Below are 22,763 nucleotides of genomic sequence, written 5' to 3' on the forward strand. Positions count from 1 at the left end.
TCTCTGCTGCGTCTCTCGGCTGCTGCCCGTCTCCTCCACCCCTGACCGATTTCCCAACCAGCTTCTCCCCGAGGGGGGGATGCAGCAGCCACCCTGGACTGGGCAGGGCTGGGGTCCCCCTTCCTCTGTAGCTCTCAAGGCACAGCCCAGCGTGGGCACCGACGCGCAGGGCTTGGGGAGCCCTCGCTCCCCCGCAGCCGGCCGCGGGGGTCTGCGCTCCTCCTGCTGCCCCGTGCCTTCTCCGTCCCCGCTCAGTCCCTGACCGCCGGGGGTCCCCCAAGCAGCCGGAGCCCCCACTCGGTGCAGCCAGGAGCAGCTCCCTCGCTGCCTCTGCCCCGGAGCGCGTCCCCCCCGCCCCGCCGCCCGGCCGTGCCTCAGTTTCCCCGCGGCGGCGCAGGGCGGCGGGGCCGGGCCGGCGGCTCCCGGGAGGAGGCGGGGAAGGACGGGAGGGAGGGGGCGGCCGTGCCCAGCCCCGGCGGCGGCGGCGGCGGCGGCGGCGGGGAACGGGGCGGCTGCGCGCTCCTGCCTGCCGTACCGAGCCGCACGGAGCCGAGCTCCCCGGCACCGCCGGCCCCTTCCTGCTGCCGCGGGCGGCGGGGCGGGGGGAGGCGGCGGGCGCGGGCCCCCCCTGCCCGGCGGCGGAGCCCGTGCGCCCCGTCGCGGTTCCCCCCGCCGCTCGGCGGGGCGGGAAGATGCGGAGCAAGGGCAGGAAGGAGAGCCTGTCCGACTCCCGCGACCTGGACGGCTCCTACGACCAGCTCACGGGTGAGTGCCGCCCGCCGGGGAAGGTGCAGCAGCCGCTCGGGAACACGGCACGGGGGCGACCCCGGGCACCCCGACCCGGCCCCGGGCACCCCGGCCCTCCCCGCTTCCAGACCCGGCTGAGCCCCGGCCCCCTGCCCGCCCCGCTTCGCCGCACGCCTTGCCCGGGGAAGGGGGGGGGGCGGGGCCGCGACTCCGGCGCTGGAGCAGGGGGACAGTCCCGGGCCCGGGGACGGGGGTTGCTCGGGGGGTGGTGGGGGTGTTAGGGTCGGTCCCAGCCGGGCGAAGGTTGCCCTGAGGCAGGTTTGTAGGGAAAAGGCCCCCCCGCCGGGGGGTGGGATGCTTGAATCTCTTTTGGCTACCCCAAAGCTCACCTTCCCCCACCGCTGCTCCCAATCCCCTCGGGACACCAGGGTTTGGCACTGGACTCTCTCTGCCATGCCGTGGACCCCCCGCTGCACTCTGGGGTGGCATGGCAGCACCCCAGCCGCAGGTTACCCCTGGGAATGGAGAGGCTCACCCTACTCAGCAAACCCCAGCAACGCCACAGAGCCTGGTGTCTTCTCTGCCTGTCACCCGGTGTCCCTTAGAGCACCTCCAGAGATGCTCTGCCCCCAGGATGGGGTGGCTGCAGGACAGTGAGGCCAAATATGACCCATCTGTGACCCTATTGCATCCCCCTCCATCCTTTGTCCCAGCAGAGAATTGCCTGGCATCCCTCATCCCACCACAACATCCGTCCATCCATCCCACCTCATCCCCCACTGTCGGGTAGCAAAGCAGCTGGGCTGGGGCTGGCAACATCCCTCCTTCCCCACGTGCTCTCCATGGATCAGGCCAAATCCCATCCCCTTTCAGGGCCTTCCTCACAGCAGCTGTGAAACGGGGCAGCGGTTCCCGTCTGCCTCCCGGGACCCACGAGGGAGCCAAACCTGTCCATGGCTGGTAGGGTTGGGTGCCCTCGTGCCGCAGGCACTGGGGTGTGTGCAGAGGCAGCTCCCCCGAGTCCCGGTGATGCTTTTCCTGCCGCGGTCTGGTGTGGATTTCAGGCTTTGCTCTGGAGTTTCAAGGAGGTGGTGGTAGCAGGGCAGGACCCCTGCTCTGCTTTGCCGAGCAGCCCCACGCGTGGGAAATGCTGCTTACTGCCTGCCCAAACGTGCTGCAGGGAAGATATTTTTGAGCTGTGTAGGAACTTGGAACCCACACACAACTTTTGGTTTCTCCGGTAACTTTAAAATGTCCATATGGATTTAAATCAAACGGAGGTTAAAAATAAATTCCAGTCTCTCCGAGGCTGAGACCTTTTATGCCTGGGCTTACCACCGAGCCAGCAGTGCAGCGGGAACCTGGGCAGAGGGGAGCTGCTGTGTCAGCCCCCGCCCGCGGGGACAGGGCTGCTGGGAAGCCTCTGGGGAATGAGGCTGGAAATATCTGCCCCATTTCTCAGTGTGGGAAATGGAGGCCCCGGGAGGTCATGTCACTCATTTGCCATCACTGTCAGGTCACTGACCTGCCAGGGCAGAGCCGGTGTAACACCAGCTACCCAGGGAGGGAACTGGTCGTGGCAGCACCGATTTCCCCTGTGTTGGCTGAACGCGCGGAGGCCGTCCCTCCCGGTGGAGGGAAAGTTGTTTTTCTCCCAGAAAGAGTGTGGAAGTGATGCAGCAGGAGGAGAGGGGATGCAGCCTTAGCTCTGGGGAGGCTTTAATAGCTCAAGCCCCTGCCTGCTAACCTGGCCCAGGCTGTCTCGCTTCTTCTGGGATGTGTTGAGGAGCTGGGACCCCCATGGAGCCGTAGCAAAACCCCAGGGTGGAGCTGGCAGTGCCAGCATGGGCTTAGTCTCTCCCTGCAGTTGGGAGGGTCCCTGCCAGCACGCAGTGTTTGATAGCTCAGCCCTGCTTGGGGACAAGCATGGGCAGTTTGGGGTGTTTCTGCAGCCTTGGGGACCTCCATCTGTCAGGGTCCATCAGGGTCAGGGGGACATCTGCCATACAAGAGCTGTTAACCGAGAGAGATGATTTGATGTCAGGCGATGCAAGAGCCCCACAGCAGCTCCAGTGATCGCTGGTGTGCATGAGGAGAGCAGTCAGTCCTGCTGCCTCCCCATCGCTCCCCAAAAACAGGGGTGGGGGCAATGAGACCTCCATCTATGCATGCCCAGGGAAGGGTTAGCAATACCCCCTTCCAAAGGAGGGTAGCAGGACCCCCAGCTGTGCTCAGGGTGGGAGCCCCCCACACCTTTCCCAGCAGCACACTGATTTTAAAATTTAAAGAGCTGCTGAAAGCGGGTGTGCAGTGACAGCCCCCCTCGTCGCAGCATCTCCAGCAGTGCCCAGCTGCCCTGGGTCCCTGGCCAGAGCAGCTGTGGGCTGTGCAGGCGTGCGGCACGTGGATGTGTGTGTGAGAGATGAGAGCGCCTGAGTGAATGAAAGCGGCCTGAGTGTGAGCGGCGGGGAGAGCAGGCACCGGCTCCCTGTGCCGGGGAGCACGGGCCAGCTGTGCTGGGGCCAGCCGGGATGGACTCTGCCCGCGCCTGGCCCCGGTGTGGTGGCATGGGGCGAGGGCAGGCACCGGCCGTGCCCGGCTGCTGAGCCTGGGGCTGGGCGCCTGCCTGGGTGTTAAGAAGAGAAATGTTTAGGTTACGCCACTAGGAAATTAAACTGGTCCATTTCTGGGGTATTTAGATGACGCTAGCGAGAAGTAAAAGCCGTCCATAAATTACATTATTCCTCCAGCCCTCTAATGACATGAGCGATTAGTGTGCAAGCAGAGCCTGGAGCAGTGTCTTGGGACTGCTCTGGACATGGCCCTGCGTGCGGGAGAAATGGGAGCCCAGAGCCGCTTTGCCCCGAGGAGCACAGGTACCGTGTCCCTGGCCCCAAATCCTGGCAGCGCAAGAGGCGAGGGGGGCTTGGAGGCAGCTTTCCTTTCTGCCTGCTGCTCCGCAGGGGTGTGTGGGCAGCAGGAATGCCCCAGCCCCAGCTGGGGAGCAGGGGTGCGTGGCCCTGGGCCCCATCTCACTCTGCGGGACAAGCCTGTCCCAGCCGTGCTGTGTCCTGCGAGCAGGGTGGCATGGACTAGCACAGGGTCAACACCCAGGCAGGCCTTGGGTGGGTCAAACCCCCTAGCTGCGTTTTGGAAGGATGAGGGATTCACCTCTGGGGCTGTTGGTCCCCCAAAAGGTGTTAGGAGGCTCGCTTTTCACCCCTGCTTTCTCCCTCCCTTTGCTCCACCCCAAAGGCAGCCGCAGCGTTTGCAGTGGGTGAGCAATTGCTATAGAGACCATCTGCAGAGCTTTGGGATCCTCCTGCCTCCCAAGGCACGGCTGAGGGATGGGGACTCCCTAACTCTTTGCACTTTTAGCAGCCCACCCAGTGAGATGAAAACCATAGGTACCAGTGCAGCATCTGGCTGAGCTCTCCGCCCTACCTGGAGGGAGGGTGTTTCAGAGGCATCTCTCCTGGTGGCAGTAAGAAAGGAGAGATGGGGCTGAGCTGTCCTCCACAGACATGATGAAGGGAGGACGGGTCAGTGGGGTTGGCAGGAGGGCAGCAGGAGCCGGGCTCTGGTGTAAAGCCGAAGAGCCATGCCCCAGCGATGCGTCTGCCGCAGGCGGGTACCAGGTGATGGGCAGATCTAGGGCTGCGCCAGGGGCTTGTTCTGCTGCTGGCAAACCCAGCGGCTCCATCGTGGCTGCTCGCAGTCTGTGATCACCCAGGCAGATGGAAAATCTCTGTGAGCTTGCCGTAGTGTAGGATTTCCACCTGCAAGGGGGATAATTTATTTCCCAGGATTTGGAGGGGATGTCAGTGCTAGCCTGTCCCAAATAATAGTGTGTGTAAGGGAAGAGCTGGGATCTGCAGCTGAAGGATGTTGTGACAGTGTGGGAGGGAGGGCAGGAGGCAGGCAGGGGCTGTCTGGGCACCGGGTTGCGAGCGTGTGTGGCAGGTTGTGTGCCATGCCTGTGGCTGCCTGCTGGGGTGGATCCTGGGGAGGGGGACGGGGATGGAGACTGTGCCCAAGACCATGGCAGCACACCTCGCCCATACCCAGAACAAAGCTCCTTTTCTCACCTAGTTGCTTCCTCAAGCAGCACAGGAACACCCCTGGGTGCACGGCTGCCTAGCTCTGCCCTGCCCACACGAGTTTGGCAGGGCTGGCCGCCTGCATCCCTGTGGCCAGCAACGCGTGTGGGTTATCCTCTCCTAGAAGCAGCCCCCAAGGAGGGGTGACACACACCAATGTCCTTCCTCTGGGGGATGCAGCCTGTGAGAACTGAGAGTGCTGCCTGTCCCCTTGCTCCCCCGCTAACTTGCCTCCTCCGCACTGCCGCTGCTGCCCCACGCGTCCCCCCTCTGCTTGCCACTTCTGCTCCCGCTGCCCATGGCCCAGTGGTGAGGCTGGGCTGGAAGCTGGGCTGACCCTCGAGCCAGGTCCCCAAGCTCCTCAGGAGGCCCCCAGTCAGGGTGGGGTAGGGTGGGGAAAGGGCTCCCACTCATGTGCTGGGGCGGGGGGTTCCCATGGGGTCCCCTCTGTGCCAAAGAGCCCTGCCCTCAATGGATGCTGCACCTTCCTGGGGCGATGGGAGCATTGCCTGACTCTGCCTCGTCTCTGTCTGCTGTCTCCCTCTCTTTGGCATCTGTACCCCTCTCCCTCTTGCCTCTTTGCTGTCCTGGCTTGCCTGCAGCCCTTCGATACCGATGAATCCCCTTTCACGGGGCGTTGTGGCCTCTCCTGATCAGAGGCTGAGATCCTGTCAGTGAGGAGGTGGGATGCTGCTCTGAGCCCACGCCGGGGCAGAGCTGCATGCGGGGCAGGGGGCACGGGGACGATGCCACTGGGTACTGCTGCCCACGGGCAGGTTGGGTTATGCAGGTGGAAAGGCCAGAGCTGAGGTTTTGGCAGCTTCTGCTGCATCCCTGCAGGCAGAGGCAGGTCAGAGCCCACGGGGAATTGGTGGCACAGGATTAATTGACAGGAAGTTCGTGGGTTTGGTCGGGGCGGTTAAACAGCTGATTTCTGCAGATACCGATGCATAATTCATGGACTGTCGCAACTTCGGCCAAGGTGCACAGCTCCTGCTGCACAGGGCTGGTGATGCACGGGCAGGGAGGGGTTTGCTCTTTCACCATCTCTGTGTTCGGGCACGGAGAGGAGTTTTTCCCTGCAGCTGGCCATGCTGCAACTGGAGGTGTCTGGACTTGGTGATGCTGCTTTCCTGCTGTGTGCTGTGCTGGAACCAGTTGCCCCCTGAGCTTTAGGAGCTTGAACAGGAGGAAGATTAGGAGGGTGAGCAGAGCTGGTACCTGGAGCAGGCTCTGGTTTCCCCCAGGGCCATACTGGGTCCATAGGTCCCAGCTGGAGCTGAGCCTCATGCCCTTGCCTTGCAGCTGGGGCATCAGGGGGTCACACCAGCCCCAAAGGACAGGAGAGACCCCATTAGTGGAGCTGCCCTCCCCCTTCCTTGCTGGCCCTGCTCATTAGTGGTGTTTTCATTAGGAGAAGTGCTTTGGTTTTGTTTAAGCCAAATTGCTGTTCTTGGGAGATGATAAATCCATCTGCTGGCAAATCGCTCTCCTGCCGCCGGGATGGATCCAAGCCCTGGGCTTTAATCGTGCTGCAGATGAATGAGCCTCTAGTGAAATGAATCTCCCTGCCGTGCCCTGCCGGGGGCTGAGCTGGGCGGGCTGTCTCCCCGACGCCACGGTGAGGGGCTCTGTCTTGGGGTGGGGGATCAAAATCCTCCACTAAGGGGTTGCGGAGCACTGGGGGTGGTTATTGCCAAGCAAGTGAACTGCTGGGGCTGGTGCAAGCGGGTTCCCTGAGAGCAAAGGGGGAGAGGAGCCCCTTTCCATGGAGCAGCGGCTGGGGGTGGGTGCAGGGGTCCTGTTCAACCCACTGTCCATGCCAGGGTGCTCTGCCGGCAGCTGGGGCTGGGTGGGTGCAATGCCATGGGGGTGAGCAGCAGGACAGTGCATGGGACAGGGCTGGGGATGGGATGCAGGGGACGGAGTGGCTTCGCTTTCAGTGATACCCTACTGAGTGGCTTTGCAAAGGGGATGTGGCAGCAGGGCTGTGCTGGGTGGGAGGCTCTTACCGGGGTCCTCCTGTCCCCAAGCTGCTGTGGATCTGGCTGCTTCTGGCTTTTAAGGAAATTTGTCTTCCGCTTCAAATGAAAATGGGTGGTGCAGCCCCCCGGGGAGCGGTGCGAGTAGTTGGCTTGTTTGGAAACGGAGCTCTGCAGGAGGGGAGCTGGGGGCAGAATGGCTGCTGCGCTCAACAGGAACTGCTGGGCATGAGGAGAGAGGGGGCTCTCACCTTTGCTGCCTCTGAATTTGGGTGTTCTTAAACATTTCCTCTGTGGTCTGTAAAGGATGAGTCACCTATGAATGCCAGTGGGCAGGGGTGTTGTATATGTGCCTGTGCGTGCCCATGCTCTCACAACATCGGGCCTCCCCTGTCTGTGGCTGGGAGCAGCCCCACGGCTCAGCTCTGTCTGCCTCTAGGTGACTCCAGCCCCGTTTGGGCAGGAGCCACCTGGCTTTTGAACCTATCAGGTCTGGATCCCTCCTGTTCAGGCAGCTGGCACCCCTCTCAATCCTGGGACAGTGTTAGCATTGCTGCTGGGAGCTCTGGGGTGCGGCAAGAGGGATGGTGTCCCGTCCATGCCTCTCCTGCTCACCCCACCTGGGGATGTCGAGGACTGGGGGACATACAAGCAGGTGCCCCATCTCTGAGCATGGCTGCTGCGGTGCCCATCTGATTCCTGTGCCAGCTCCATGCTCCGCTTAAGAGAGCCCTGGGCTGTACCTGGGACAAGCAGGTGGCTTCGTCCTGGATGAGAGGGAGTGGTGTGGGATCTGACTGACCCACGGAGAGGTCAGACGAGGACTGTGCCACAGCAGCAGCTGTGCCCATGGACAGGCAGGGGATGCTTGGAGCCCCAAGGGCTGGTGCCAGGCTGGCAGTGGAGATGGATGGCTTCACCTGCGGTCCCTCTCCCGGGAGCAGGTCAGAGACAGTGATGGAGTGACTAACTCTGCAGGTGGGCTGGTGGCACCAGTGTGCTGGCCCAGCTCTGCCATGCGGAGACAGAGGGACTGACTGGGCAGGACAGGACTCCTCTGGGCTGTCCTGCTGCCTCCGTGAGCCACCTCCCATGGCAGTGACATTCCTGAAGCAGAGGGAGGTTTCTTGGCAAGATGCTACCGTGAGAGATTAGCAGGACCCTGTCACTGAGCCTCCGTGGGGCAGAAAGTGGGACCCCTCTCCTGGCTCCAGGCACTGACCCCAGCAGCAAGCAGGGCTGGGATGCACTGGCTTCCTTACCTGCCCTCTTCCCATCACCAAACCCACACATTTGGACACCAAAGAAGTGCTTTTTAGGGATGGAGCATTGGTGACAATCTGGCCAGGATCTGAGACACAGGAAAGAGGATTTCCAGGGTTTTTCCTTTGGTCTGGCTGGGGAAGATGCAGCCCTGTGGGATGCAGGGAGGCAGTGGTAAACTCACACATCCATGGATCACCCTCAGACTCAACAGGAGCCGGGGAAGAGCTGTCTGGCTGCTCTCACCCGGTTACTGTGGCCCATCCAGCTGTGTCGGGGTGAAACGAGAGCCAGGCTGCTTGCTAACGAGATTAGACAGGCTAGCCACTGCTCCTGGCCTGTTTGGTTAATTGCTTCTTCCTAGACTGAATTTTTAAACATTGTATTCCTTACAGAAAGCCCCCGAATTGGTTTAAAGGCAATAATCTACCCGACCCTCCGTCACTGCAAGGGTCCCCCTGGGGCTACTTGGCAGTGGGTTGTTGAAGTCCTCTGGTGTCCCCAGGAGGTGGCTGGCTGGGCTGGCTTGGCTGGCTGGCCCTTGACGGCTCTTGATTTACTCTGGGAGGAAATATGGATAAATTTTTAATGGTGTGATTTAGCAAAGCTTCCCAGAGTTGAGGGAGAAGGGAGAGAGTCAGATGGCAGGCTCTGTGCTGCAGCCTGAGTGACAAGTCCCCTCCTGCCCCAAGGGCCATGTTGGGCAGCTGCCCACCCTGCCCATCCTGCTGTGCTCCTAGGGGCATGCTGGATTTGGGGGGGTCTGGTGGTAGGGCACAGCACCCCCAGCCTCTGGTTGCACCTGCATGGGGTCTCAGTTCCTAATCTTACCCTGAAGTGGGGAGGGACGGCTGCTGGTGCCAGGTTTTGGGGTTGCAACACAGGTTGACAAATGGGTGCGGGGCTCAGGCAGCGCAGTGAGGGATGCTGTAATATGCTGTGGTTACGACTGATCCCAGCATCCCTCGGGGACATCTCAGCCCTCTCCTGGATGGTGGCATCTGCCCTTAAGTACCTCTTTCTTCCCCTCTGACTTTCCTTCCAAAAGTTGCATCTTCCAAGCCCAGCCCCTGCCCTGTGCCGTTCATGCTGACCCAACCAAATTTCCCCCAGCACCCGCCCTCCCCGTTCGCCTCCCCTCTGCCATGCAAAATGAGTCACTCCCAGGCACTGGGAATCATTCATGTCATTTCCCCCTTTGCCGCAAAGTCATTAATGCGAGTGGAATAATTTGTTGCATAGCGGAGAGGATCAGCGGGAGCACTGCTCTGGCAGGTGATGCCTGGCCCTGGCTCCCCACTGTCCTGGGAGAGGGCAGCTTGGTGGGATCGCTGGCTGGGAGCATTCCAGGTCTTGCTGGGGTTGTGGTCCCACGGCTGCACTGTGCAGGCAGCAATGGAGTCGGCTCCCTGAGGCATTTTCCCAAAAAATATCAAGTCCCGCCTGGGCTCTGGCTGTGTGGGATGGATCTGTTTGTTGTGGCCTTGGTGTCTGCTCACCCTCGCACAGCTCCTCCGAAAGGAGCTCATCTCAACTTCTGCATGGTGGCACAGGCAAGAAGCGTCCCCTGCATCAATCGGCGTGTGTGTTGTGGCACCCCGCGTCCTTGCCTTGTCCCTGCCATGTGCTGCTCCAGCTCCTCTGGGCTCCCCAAGCTGTGGGGTTGCAAGTGCATCCCACCAGCAGCCAAATCCCTCCCAGCTTCTTGCTGCAGAGCTGGGGACCCCGAGGTACCCTGACAGAGGTGCAGGCTGTGTGGGACCCCATGGCTTGGGGCCCTGCAGCCCCAAAGAGCAGCTCTGGAACTGCTGGCAGTGAGGTCCCAGCTGGCTGTTGCTGCTGGCGATAGCAAATCCATGCACAGGTTGCAGACACAAGCACGACTGGGGCTCCCTCCCAGCGACCTCCCAGCCCCCCAAGCAGGGGGCTGGTTGGAGGAGGACTCGCTGCCCTCAGCCACCCCAGCTCAGGACCGTGGGTGCTGGGAGCCCTTGCTCAAGTGATGCTTGCTGTTGTTGTGGCAGATCTGGTCTCTCCCCTGCATGGCGAGGTGGGAGAAGGGCAGGGAAGAGTGCTTTAGGCATTAAAAGGCATTGTGGAGGCTGCCCCCTGCCCAGGGTTAAATTCCTTCTATCCCATGCTCGGCCAGGCATTAATTTAAAGATGCTGCAATGGGAGAGGGGGAGCCTAAACAGGCCTGGGCTGAGAGCAGGAGGATTTAACAAAGGGAAGGTAGATGGCTGGGGCTGGGGCTGTGCAGGGGACAGGGGCATCGACGGTGCAGGATGGGCAGCAGGGTGGAGGTGGCTGTGCACCCCTCGGGACCGCGCCACCCTGATGTGTCCCAGCCATGACTGTGGTGGTCCCCAGTGTCTCCCACCAACTCCTTGAAGGGGACACGGGGGTTAAGCTCTCCTTGTCCCCAGGAACAGCACCACTGCTGGGTGGCTGGGCAGGGAGGGGGCCATGGGCTGCTTGCTCACAGCGTGGCCATGCCCCATGTCCCACCCCTGCCCCTTGCTGCATGTGGGAAATGGGGCAGACGTTTCAAACCCAAGCCTGGAGGAACCCAGCAGGTGGGAATCATGCCCAGCTCTGTGGGGGGCAGGCAGAGCCCCGCTGGGGTGTCACATCCCAGCGGGGACTTTGCTCCCTTGCCCCAGCTGGGTAGTGAGTCCCCTCAATGCAGAGGGCTGCCCCAAAACAACGCAGGGAGGGAGGAGATGGTGTTTAATATTTCAAAGCAACTCCCTGAACACCTGCTGCTGCTCCCTGGGGCTGGTTAAGACTCAGCATCCCCAGGAAGGGGTTGGGATCGGGGCCACCCCAGCCCCATGTGAGCTGGAGCAGGAGGCTCTTGGGCCCACACCCATTGGGGCAAAGGAGCCTTTCCCCCTCTGTTGCCCACAGACCCGAGGGTCCCACCTCTGCCCTTGGCCACAGCTCTGGGGCAGGGATGTGGGTGCCCAGGGCCTGCGGGGGCTCCCCAGGCCCAATGCCATGCCGCCTCCCTCTGCGCTGTTTGTTTTCTCAGCCAGCCCTGCTGTAATTACAACCCGCTGTCACTCTCCCAATAATACGTCTTTCCTTTTATCACTGCTTAATTAAATAACTGTGGGGAAGTGAGGGGCTGGTAACCCCTTGTTTGCTGGCACAAACAACCCGGTGGCGCTGGGGAGGTCTCTCAAGGCTGACAGAGGAGCTGGATGGGGAGGCCTGTGCCCTGGCTTGGGGAGCATGGTTGCATGTGGGATACCTGCGTGCATCTGAGAGGGCTGAAGTGCTGATTTTGTTGTTCATGGGCACAGCATCTCTGGCACAGACGTTTCCAGGCCATCTCTGAGGAGGTGCCTTGGGCATGACCGCCGTCGCCCTGTCTGTAATTCTCCCCTCGGCTCGGAGCTGTGCCCACTGCCAGGACGGGAGGAAGGTGCAGACCAGCCACCTCTGCCTGCAATTAGTTGGTGCTAATGAGTGTCCCTGGCAGCTGCTGCTGGGTCAGTGAGCTCCAGCTGAGTATCTGCTGGGCACTCCCCCTGAGGGGCTGGACTCGTGGGTCCCGCTCCCCACTCAGCAGAGCATCCTCAGCTGTGCTCTTGGTCTTCAGCGCAGACGTGGCCTCCTCTGTCTTCTGTCCATCCCTTACCTCATTCCTCCACTGTGTTTCCACCTTTGTGCCTTCCCCAGGAGGCTGGTCCCTGTTTGGCCACCAGCAGTGGTGCACCTCCAGGTGCTGCCCCCGTGTCTTCCTCTCCTGGCTGCCCCTTTCTCCCCATCCCAGCCATCCCGCAAGGTGCCGTACCACCGGGAACAGTGTCTGTTACGGCATCCTTGGGAACAGGATGGTCCCCTGTTTAAACACACGTGGGCAGGGGTGGTGGGAGCACTCCCCCGGGCACTGCCTGTCCTGCTGTGATGGATTGGGGAAAGGTCTGATCTGACGGGATTTCTATCTTCCCGAGACAAAGCACTGCACCGAGCTGTGGCAGGGCAGCCCAGTCTGGGCGGGGATTGATGAACACCCCCAAATTGTTGCCAAGCCCTGAGGTTTGTGTTTGCCTGCAGCAAGGAACTGGGTCTCTTTGCAGATGCAATCCTCTCCCTTGCGGTGCCGAGTGCCCGTGCACCACTCACCCACCATTGCATCACCAGCTACGCTTAGTGTCGGTCTTGTGGAGGGTGGGGGCAGCTCTTTGCATTGGTGATGAGATGTACAACACATGTGGCTGGATTAGACTGGAAAATGCCCCCCATTTGTAGACTGGCCTCCCAGAGCTGTGGGCAGCCATGGGTGTCAGAGGCCTGGCTTGGAAACAATTGGTCTGGGGATGGAGAGGTTTTGGGGGCACTCTGGGGCTTGCTGCCTGCTTAGGGGTTGCATGCAGGCAGGGGAGCATGGGATGACCTGCAGACTGGGGGTGCCTCTCCTCCTGGTGTGCTGCCTGTTCTCACTGCCTGTCCTCTTGCCTGCCTTGGATTTACAGCTCGAGAGTCGATTTGCACAGATCAAAGCCTGGGGGTATCTCTCATCTTGGCTTACCTGGGTCCCGCCTGCCCCCCAGCCCGAAGCGTGGGGGGGATTTGGAGGTAATCCTTGCAGTCGGGATGCTGATGGCTAATTATAGCAGAGCCTCTCGCTTCGCGGGAACCACGGTGAATTGTCCCTCGAGTCCAGGCAGCGACAGTACAAATCTGCTGCTAATTAGACTTGAAAGTCCTCTCGTGAGCTCAGGCACAGGATGGATATTTGATTATTAACATATTTATTTCTGAGCCTCTCAGCAGGTCTTGCACTGGGAGGCTGTACTCTCCCCCCCCCGAGTAATTGCCGGGCACATTTATTCCTATCAAGTCTGCTTGGGGGCTCCAGGGGAGGGGCGGCTGTACAGCTCTGTGTGCTCATTTTTGGGGTTGTCTCACCAAGATGTGTGGAAAAGACATCTTGCTGATGCTGGGAAGGTCCTGGGTGGGACCACAGCCCCCCGGGTCTGCTCTGTGCCTCCTTGCCAGCCCCTCTGCTGGGTGAGATGCTCCTGACCCTTGTGCCCAGGTGGGGAACCCAGGGATGTTTTTTCCCACCTACTCTGGTGCCCGTTGGCTCCAGGCACTGGGCAGACAGCTGGGGGGGTGAGAACAACCCAGTGGTGTGGAGCTGGTGCTTAGCACCACAGCCCAACACAAAGCTGCCTGCCATGGCACCCCCAGGGAGAGCATTCCTCCCTCCGGCGGAGGCAGACAGACTATGATGGAAACACTGCCTCTGAAACAACCGAAAATAGCTTTCCTGTCCCCAAAATGTCAGTTTAAAAAGGCAGTCTCTGGGGGCTCTCTCGGGCTGGCAGTGGGCTGAGCAGGTACCCTGAAGATGCTGGGTGGGTGGCCCTGCTGCCCCATGGTGCAGGGAGTGTGGGGCAGGGGGCCAGAGGTCTGAGCCTTCACTCATGGTGTGAGTGGGGAGAGGGTCAGTGCTGGCATGTGGGGCCATCAGCCCGACCATGGGGCTGTGCAGTGTCTTGGGTTGAGGCTGGAGAAAGGTGCAGGTGGGCTGTGGGCTGTCGGAGAGGCAGTGCTGACCTTGTGTGTCTCTCCTGCCCTAAGCCCCTCAGGTCCCTCCAACCAGGTTGTCACCCAACCGGGGATTTCAGGCCAGTGCTGAGGGCTGTCAGCATGCGGACAGGTGAAGAGCCATGGGTCAGGACCTCAGCCCCATCTCCAACACCACTTTGCTCTCCCTCCCTGCCTTGTTGCTGCATCTTCCTGTGCGAGGAGGGTCTGAGCTGGGGAGCGGGGGACAGGCACCTTGTCACAGCACTGGAGTTATTACTAGCAGCAAACACTCTCTGTGCCTTCAAGCCAAGTCAATTTTGGGGGAGATTCCTGCCATTTGAAGTATGTTTCCCCTCCCTGGAATCCCTTGGGTGCCTTATCTCCCTCTCCCAGCTGTGCAACCGGTGTGTGCCAGAACCCCCGGATAAGCTGTGGTGCTAATAGTCTGTGCTGCTCAGCCTGGCAGCATCTGGCCGGGTGATCAAGGGTGCCCCGCTGCCTGGCCCACAGGCAGCCCCATGCTGCCTGTACACGTGGGAGCCGAGGTTGCATCCCAGCCCATCCCCACTGCGCTTTCTCCTGTCACCGTGGGGAGATGGAGCTGTTGGTGGCTGAGAGAGCACTGACTGCAAGGAAGTGAGCCTAGTGCCATCTCCCATTTATTGGAGCCCAACCTGTGCACGATTGTATGGGCTTGTTCATTTGTCACCATCACCGTGGCTTGACATGGGGCAGTGAGCGTGGTGAGGCTGGAGTGATGCTGAGGGCCATGCCCTCCCCTGGAGCAGATTTGGGAGCAGGGCTGGCATCACCTGTGACCAGGATGAGATTTCTCCCAGTTTTGCAGTTCATGAGACCCTGCTGAGGCTTGGAGTGAGAGCTGGGACAGGACTGGGGACACAGGCTGCTGTGCTGGGGATGGAAACCCCAGCTGATCCCCATGGGGTGCCATGATCATGGAGCAGGGTGGGCATCCAAGGGGCAAAAGGGTACTGGTTCAGGATAAGGAGATGCTGTAGCTGTGTTGTGCCTCAGTGTGAGCTGTGCACCCCCAGACGGCGATGTCCCCCACTTGCAAAGGCTGTGCTCTTTGGAGGTCCCAGGGGCTGTGCTGCCCCACTGCCCCATATATCCTGGGTGCCCCCGGCATTGCTGTGCTTTGCAGACCCAACAAGCTCAGAAATGGCCCCAGATGCTCCAGGCAGGCTGTGGTGTCCTTACTTACTGCTGCTGTCTAGACATGTCAGTCCTATAATCAGGACTGGACTCAGGTCCTGGCTCTTTTCCTTCCTTGTGCCTCGGTTTCCCTGCAGATATTGGTGCTGGTCTTTTCCCTTCCTTTGCCGGGCAGGGAGGGTCTCAGGGTGCACCCCAGGAGCCTGGGTGGGAGGAGATGGAGTCCGTCCCCCCCCTGCCTTGTCCTCTCCTCCCCGCCGCTGCTACCCCGTGGTGGGGGCGATGAATTATTCATGCCCCAGCAGGCGGGGGTGGGGGGGGGGGGGGGCGGGGGGGGGGGATGTCTGCGACTGCCTGTATGATGCCAATGGGGCCGACGTGCTGTGGAGCACAGAGAGCTTTTCTGTGTAAATCCCTGAAATATTTAGCAGAACTGACTTTAAAAATGCAGCTTGGGAGGAGTTAGGACCTCGGCGTAACCTGGAGGACTGGAGGCCATCGTGGGGAGTGATGGAGGTGATGGACGCACCAGGGTGGTTCCTGGGGACACTCTGACCTGGTCTTTGCCCTGCACTCACCACCCAAGCTGCTGGTGGAGCTTGTGTCTGTCTGTCTGTCCGTCTGATCACCCATCCATTGAGTCCTTCTGCTTGTCTCTGCTGTGATACCATGGGGGTGCCCCCCTCCTTTCCCTGCATTGCAGAGGGGCCTTTGGAGCTAAATGCCAACTGGGGCATGTCCCGGTCCCCAGCCCAATGCCACCAGAGCCAGGCTGCTGCCCCATCACCCTCTGTGTGCTGTGTGCTGGCTGCTGGCAGGTTGGCACTGCAGGACCGGTGCATAGCATTGGGCCAGGCTCCTTCCCTGGCAGAGCCTTCCCAAGCAGACGGATCACGCCACATGCATTTTTTAACAAAATCCATCAGCTGGGAACGAGCCGAGCTGTCACCGCAGGTCTGTGATCAAAGTCAGACAAGCCCTGGCAGCCCAGAGGGAGGGTGGCCCTGCATGCCACCCCTCTCCATCACACGGCCGGTTTACGGGACATTTATCCCAGCAGAGCCGGTTGGGGATCCAGCAGCATCACAGGTAGCAGGTGTGTTGCCCCTGCATCCCTGGGGGTATCAGAATGGCCAGTGCCCTTCTGCCTGGCATGACGCAGCAGGTCCTGAACGGAGCATCTAAGGATGGGAGCAGCAACAATGCAGAGCTGGTGCTGCCGTTGGGCTTTGTGCACAACCCTACACCCCAAAATTGCACCTTCTGCTGGGAGTTAGAGCAAGCTGGGTTTGCTGGCAGCCAGGGTGAGGTAGGAAAGGGTTTGGGCTTGTTCTGAGATGTGTTTTGGGCCAGGTTCATAAAGGAGCAAGAGGAGATAAGGGATGCAGGGAGCTGTAGTAGACTCTGGATGGGGAGGCGCATGGAGCCAGCTGGCTGTGCCACGGCGGGGTTGCCCCGCGAGGCAGCCTGAGCTGCTGGCAGCTCTCCCTTGGCCTTTGCAAGCTCACCCTTTCATGGATGGTCTCTGTGTGTCTTGGCAAGGTACGAGCCGTGTGCTGCCCTGTGCTCTGTACAGGACCAAGCCTCAGGGTGCGTGGCTGAAGGTAGCGTGGCCTCATGGTTAGAGCACACCACTCCTCCCAGGCTGACTGCCCCACTCAGAGCCTTTCTCCCACTTCCTTGCCCTGTTTGGTCCTGTCCCCATTGCTTCCCTGCCCAGGGAGGCAGGCAAGGTGGGGTGGCAGGCACCTGCAGTGGCCTCCTGCAGCACGGTCATGGTGTGTTTCCCTCTGCAGGCACCAGCAGAACCCTCGGGCTGCACTTCTCAGTGACAGCACATCCCATGTCAGAGCTGCTGCAAATCCTGCCTGCTAATAGCTATGCAAATTACCTCATTAGCTGCCTTATTTATTTTCTCTGGCATCACATTTTTAGTACCTCCCCAAGTCCTGGAGGCTGTGGGTCCCCAGGGCTGGGAGGAGGCGGGAGCAGCAGCAGGACCGCATGCAGGGCTGTCTGTGTTGAGCCTTCCTCTGCAGATGACAGCCGTGTTTGGCTCCCACAGAGCCACCCGCCCGACATGATGTGTCTGGGACCAGGGACTCACATGGTTCCCGCAGTCCCTGCTGTCGGGATGTCCCATTCCTCGTCCCGTGGTGTGCCCTGGCTCTGGGATGAGTCTTGCTGAGCCTTCCCTCCAGCCGGGAGCTCTCCCGTCCCCCTCAAGCAGCTGTGGATCCGGCATTGCTGGGATGTGTGTGCCCTCCATCCCCCCAAAAAGGTGACTGCTGGATTTAGATACAGAGAGAACAGAGCATCTGCCCAGTCCCAGTGGACCCAAGTGGTGGCTTGAGGCTTGGCACAGGGCTACAAGGTGCCCTGTGTCCTTCTACCCTGATTGCCCTTCCTCGTTAATGGAAATGTGCCTCCTTCCCATCCTGATTGCTCTTCCTCCTTGAGGGAGAAACTGGCAGATGCTGTCACAGGGGTCTGCCCTCTGCCAGCCCCAGGATGACTCTGAAGAGCCCCCAGATGCCCTGGTCGGGGTGGCCCTGGGCTGGAGCTCTGCTCTGGTCCTGTCCCTGCGGTGTGTGGCCCCGGGCTGAAACACGTTGAAGCCTGGGCACCATTCAGGGCTGGCACAGGCAGGAATGGCCCCCAGGCACCAGCCCCTTGGGGATGTCTGTGTTTGTTTCTGTTTTATTTTTCCCCTTCTCTTCGCGGCTGCGCTAATGAGTATTTCATGACCAGGAACCAGCGTGAATTCCCCGCGGCCGCTCCCCATCCCCAGTGCTCCCACAGCAGGTACCAGCCCAGATGACGGTGGCTTAGGAAGGATGTGTCTGCCAAGAAGCCATCTCAGGAGAGGACCTGGGCAGGGAAGGAAGCAATGGCTCTAGTGTTGACAGCTGTGTGGTGTCCCCCTCCCCAGCAGTGCTGTAACTGTCCCTTCAGCCTGCGAGGGACTGCCAGCAGACCGTGGCGGCCGTGTGTCCGTGCACGGGTGGCCTTGACGGTTCCCGTGCATCCTTGCCCACGCATGCAAAGCCTTGCCCAGGTGACCACACTTGCCTGCGCACTCCGACACAACCGCACGTGTCCCCTCCTGTCCCCCGTGTGCCACCAGCCGCCACCGCCGTCTGAATGAACCGTGTCCCTGGTTCACCTCCCCGTGGCCCTGCCGCTGCGCTGTACGGGGGCTCCTCTCAGCGTCAGGCAGCAGCAACGGCACCGTGGCACCGCGCAGACCGTGGGTCAGACCGTGGCACCACACGGGCCGTGACACCGCAGAGGCGTCGCGTGGGCTGTACTGACCACCCTGGACTCCTGTGCATCCCAGGTGGAGGTGTCCTGGCACAGCCCACAGGCAGGCAGCAGGGATTGGGGACCAGGGAAGAGGGGGACAACGTTGCTCTCCAGTCTCCCTGAATTTGCCATTTATACCCCGCAGCGGGGAGCTGGGCCAGTTGCCAGTGCAGGCTTGGCACTGGGAGGTGTGGGGCATCTGCTCCCCCTGCCAGAGCCAGAAAATGTGGCGGGAGCAGAGCTGTAAACAGAGCCTGGAGCCGTGGTCTTCCTCCTTCCCATTGCTATGGCTCTAGCAATGCCATGTCCCCCTTCAGGGCCCAGCAGATGCTCTGGGGACACAGGCTGGCTCAAAATATCCCTTTGGGAGACTACATCCTTTGCCCTGCAAGGCACTGTGGGCACTGGAGTTCCCCTGGGGCTGGGGCAGGGGTTGGGGGACCACCGGCCTCCTCGGGGAAAGGGAGAACCACAGGTTGGGTGGTGGGGTGGGAGGCTGGTGGGGTGCATCCTGCAGTGGGACCCGTGGTGGCTGTGATCCAGGTGACATCTTCAGCAAGAAAGGTGTGTAAAGGTGGGTTCAACAGCCCTGCTTTGTGGCTTGCTTTTCATTTCTGCTGGATTTCTCCTTGTCTTGCCAGGGAGGAGGTGGGTCAGTGACCGAGTGGCTTTGCTGCCCTTCTGCAAGGGCAAGACACGTGGTCCCTGGTGCCAGCCTGGGGACCGTGTGCTCAGAGGGAGCCCTGGGATGGCAGCAAGCTGGCTCATGTCTCTGTGCGATGCATTGTCCTTGCGAAATACCCGCTGTGGGTTGCTGGGTGCAGCGGGGAAGGACAGTCCCCTTGGCTCAGCCCGGTTTTTTCCCCATGAGCTTCTGTCTCGGTGTCAGTGCATGAGGGCCTTTTCTGGAGAGCCAAGGGCCAGCCCAGAGGGGTGATGCTCCTTTGGAAATCACTCTCCAGTTCTGGACTGGTTGTAGCACCCTGGGATGCTGGTGGGCAGCCAAGCCTGGAAGTGGGGTGGGTGACATTGGTGCTGGGCTTTTCTCTCCTGCTGTGTGCCTGCAGTCTAGTGTGGGGTGGTCTGCACTTGAGAAAAAACATGAGCTCCCCTGTCCCGCATGGCCATCGCGACCAAGGTGCACAGGATGGCACTTGCACCTCCCGCCCACCCGGGACACACTGGGATGGAGCAACTTTACCGGTCAGGTGGTCTCTGGCTCCCAAAGAGCTGGATGGTGGATTTGGGATGGATCTGAAAACTTTGTTCGCTGTCACGTCCTATGGGCTCTGGCACCCTCCTGTGGCTGTTCTGCCACCTTTCCTGCATCCCACGGGCTTTTGGGGTGCTGCGGCCACCTTGGGCTGAGTTGTGCTGGCTGGTCCCCGCAGTGATACTGTGGAGCTAGCCCTCTCTCCCAGCGTGGGGGGAGCTCTGCATTTGCAAGATTTGGCTGTGTATCACACAGCTCATGGGATCTGATCATTGCAAGAAACTGTCCCAGTGTGTTTGCATTGTGGGTTTTTGCTGGGAGTGGGGCTCCTGGGTACTGTACATAAGGACAAGGGTCCTAAACCCCTTCCTGTCCCCGGAGGGTGGCAGGAGGGCACTGGGCACTGCTGGTGACCCAAATTTCTGAGCTTTTGGCTGTTGCCAGTTGTCCGCAGGAGGTAGGTTCAGTCAGGGTGTTGCATTCACAGACTGACCCAACATCTGTGCCTCTGTGTGCACTGAGCTGCCCACTCTGCCTCAGCTGGCCTGGGCTGTCCCCTTTCCCCTGTGGGGTCGATGTCCTTTGCAGCCCTTCCCTGACCTGGAGCTTTGTGGGTCTATTATTGTAGGGTTGCAGGCCCTCGCTGTGCTGCGTGTTGTGCCTTGCTGTAGGGTCTCCCCAAACCTGGTTCAGCCCTGCAGCGACCAGTGCAGCATCCCCTGGTGCCTGCCCCCCCACCTCGAGGCACTGTCCACCATGGTGTGGCAGCTCTCTGTTGGGGGGATGCTCCCCTTTGCAGGGACATAGCCGGCATAACACACAGGGAGGGCTTGGTTTGGAGGGGATGACCCTTCTTCTGGGGAGCAGGGGGTGAGGTTACCCCATACCAGCCTCTCGGGGGCTCCTGCCCTGTCCCTTGGGCTTCTTGTTGAGTCATTGGTAGGGACTGAACAGACTGACTGTTCTTGGCTGGATAACACCTGCACCCCCTTTTCCATCCCCGAAGGAGCAGAAGCTATAATTTCCATCAGGTCCCTTTTTGTTTGCTTCCTCCCCCATTAATAAGAGATGAAGCTTATGAGATAATAGAGCCAGGATGGATGCAGAACGAGAGATCCTGCTCATGTGGGGTGTGGATGCAATGTGGAGAGGGAACTGTGGCTGGGGAAATGGGACTTGGGGAAGGATGTCGTTTTGCATGTTCACAGAGCATCTGAGGCTGGCTTGGGAAGCAGGGAAATCCCACCACTGCCACGCGCCAGACTCTCTTCTGGCTCTGACATACTGTGCAAGCTAGCAACTTGCTGCCAGGCTGAGCTTTGGAGCGAGCAGCTCTCAGCCAGAGTGGTCTGAGAGTCTGACTCCTCTTCCTCCCATCCTTGCACCGATCCTTGCTCCTCCCCTGTGTGGAGCCAGCGGGAGAGGATGCCCGGGGATGCAGGACACGCAGTGCCTGAGAGCTGATGCCTGGGGATTCAGGATGCTCGCAGTGCCGGAGGGCTGGTGCCCAGGAATGCAGGATGCTCGAAGTGCCGGAGAGCTGATGCCTGGGGATTCAGGATGCTCGCAGTGCCAGAGGGCTGATGCCCAGGAATGCAGGATGCTCGAAGTGCTGGAGCGCTGTTGCCACCGGGATGCAGGACACTCGCAGCACTGGCTGGCCAGAGTGGATGATTGATGCCCAGGGATGCAGGATGCTCACAGTGCTTGACAGTGAGAGCGAAGGGCTGATGCCCAAGGATGCAGGATGCTCTCGGTGCCGGCTCCCATCCGGAAGAAGCATCCTTCCCTGCTCTTGGAGAGAGGCGGCCCTGGGATGCAGCAGTGCCTCATTGGTCAGCGGGACCTGTGGAGTCTGCGGGTTGCCATACCAACCTGCCTCTGGTTCCCGGCCAGCCGGGGCGTGAAGTGCCGGGTCGAGCTGGTGGCAAGGGGCGGACCAGGAGCCGGGGCAACCCGGGACTCTGCCAGCCAGGGAGGCATCCATCTGCCTCTCCCAGAGAGCTAGCTGGCACCGCTGGGCTCTCCAACCCCGAGCATTCCCCTGCCGCTACTCCCCACCGCTCCCTGCAACTTTGCTGTACGGAGGGGGCCAGCGGGCTGGCACGGCACAGGGGGGGCTCACCCGGGCATCCTGCTCCCTCTCCGAGCTTGTGGTCAGCTTTTGTGAGCCTAAGCCCTGGGAGGGGCATCACCGCCGGCCCCCCGGCCCCTCTGGATTGCAGCCAGCCTGCACAGGAGCATCCCAGCACAAAACTTCCCAGCTGGCTGCCTGCTGCCTGCGAGCGGGGCCTGGCAGCTGCCGCGCTGCCTGTGCCCTCACTGCCGGGCTGGACCTGCTGCTGATGCCCGCAGGCTCGCTCCGGGCAAGGAAGGCTCTGTCTTCCCCCGGGCACTGCCTGCTGCTCGGAGGAGCTGGGGGGCTGTTTGCTGGCCGGGAGGGGGTGCGACTGGGTCCCTCCCCAGCGCTGTGAGCTGGAGCCATGAGCCACTGCCAGCAGCGCTGCAAGAGGCAGCTGGGCCGGGTGATCCGCTTCTTCTACCAGTTTGTCACCGGGACCCTCTCCCAAGGTAGGTGCTCCCCTGGGCGGCACGGGGGTCTGTTCTGTGGGAGGGGTTCTCTGTCTGGTGGGCTCTGTGTGGTTCTTTGGGGAGGGGGGGGAATGCTGTTCAGGTGCTGAGCGATTCAGCCTCAGGCAGAGGAGTTGCACTGGGCTCCATGTGGGGCAAAGCTGAAGGTGCTTACAGGAGGCAATGAGAGCCCCTGAAGGTCTCCCGTGGACCTGGGGTGATGGGAATGTTTTATTTGGGGAGGGGACTGGTGCAGAGCAGAGCGTGAAAAACCTGCTGTGCAAATAAATTGCAGCTGGTCCGACCCTCCCCTGCTGTGCCAGACACCCACCTCCTCTGGGGCCAGGGCTGTGCCCTCCATCCATCTGGCCGGAGAAGCTGTGCCCGTGAGCTGGGGCAGGGACACACCCTGATGCCTGCATATCCTGGGATGCCACCTGGTCCTGGGGACAGAGCTGTGTTGTGTGCTCCCAGTTTTCTGTCACAGCCGTGGTGGGACTCACGTCCCCCTGCCAGCCCCTGCACAGCCCAGCCAGCTGGCCAGGATCCCCTCTCCTGGGTGCGAGCCCAGAGCCACCTCCCAATCCCAATGGGCACATCTTGAGGAGGTTGTCATGTGCCTGTTTTCTCTGGGACCCTGGATGCCCAGCTCCTGCCCCCATCCCCTTGCCCCTGTGCTGGTGGCAGGTTGTTCTCCCCATGGTCTGGCCCTGCTGGGGACCCCGGGGCTGCCCCTCTGGGCCACAACAGTGTTGGGGAGGGACACGCTGTGCCAGGAGCACAGGGAAGGCCTTGTTGGGCCAACATGGCAGCGTCACGCCTTGGAGCGGGGCTGGGACTTGCACCGCCTTCGCTGGG

The 22,763-nt window shown here is 61.0% G+C and overlaps 1 protein-coding gene across 10 annotated transcripts in view; it reads left to right on the plus strand.

Moving 5' to 3' along the window:
- Nucleotides 1–506: 506 nt before the first annotated feature.
- Nucleotides 507–22,763, plus strand: part of KCNIP2 (potassium voltage-gated channel interacting protein 2) — a 47,030-nt gene continuing 24,773 nt past the window's right edge. For 3 of the 10 annotated variants that reach the window (XM_074875128.1, XM_074875138.1, XM_074875133.1), the window contains exon 1: nucleotides 507–765. In XM_074875128.1, coding sequence (XP_074731229.1) covers nucleotides 693–765 — 73 coding nt within the window. In that variant the 5' untranslated portion in view covers nucleotides 507–692. Of the gene's footprint in view, nucleotides 766–3,261; nucleotides 3,624–20,856; nucleotides 21,906–22,763 lie in introns of those variants that run through there. The other 7 variants (XM_074875129.1, XM_074875134.1, XM_074875127.1 and 4 more) reach the window with 5 other exon arrangements.

This window comes from Strix uralensis, chromosome 7 (assembly GCF_047716275.1).
Source record: "Strix uralensis isolate ZFMK-TIS-50842 chromosome 7, bStrUra1, whole genome shotgun sequence".
Classification (NCBI taxonomy): domain Eukaryota; kingdom Metazoa; phylum Chordata; class Aves; order Strigiformes; family Strigidae; genus Strix; species Strix uralensis.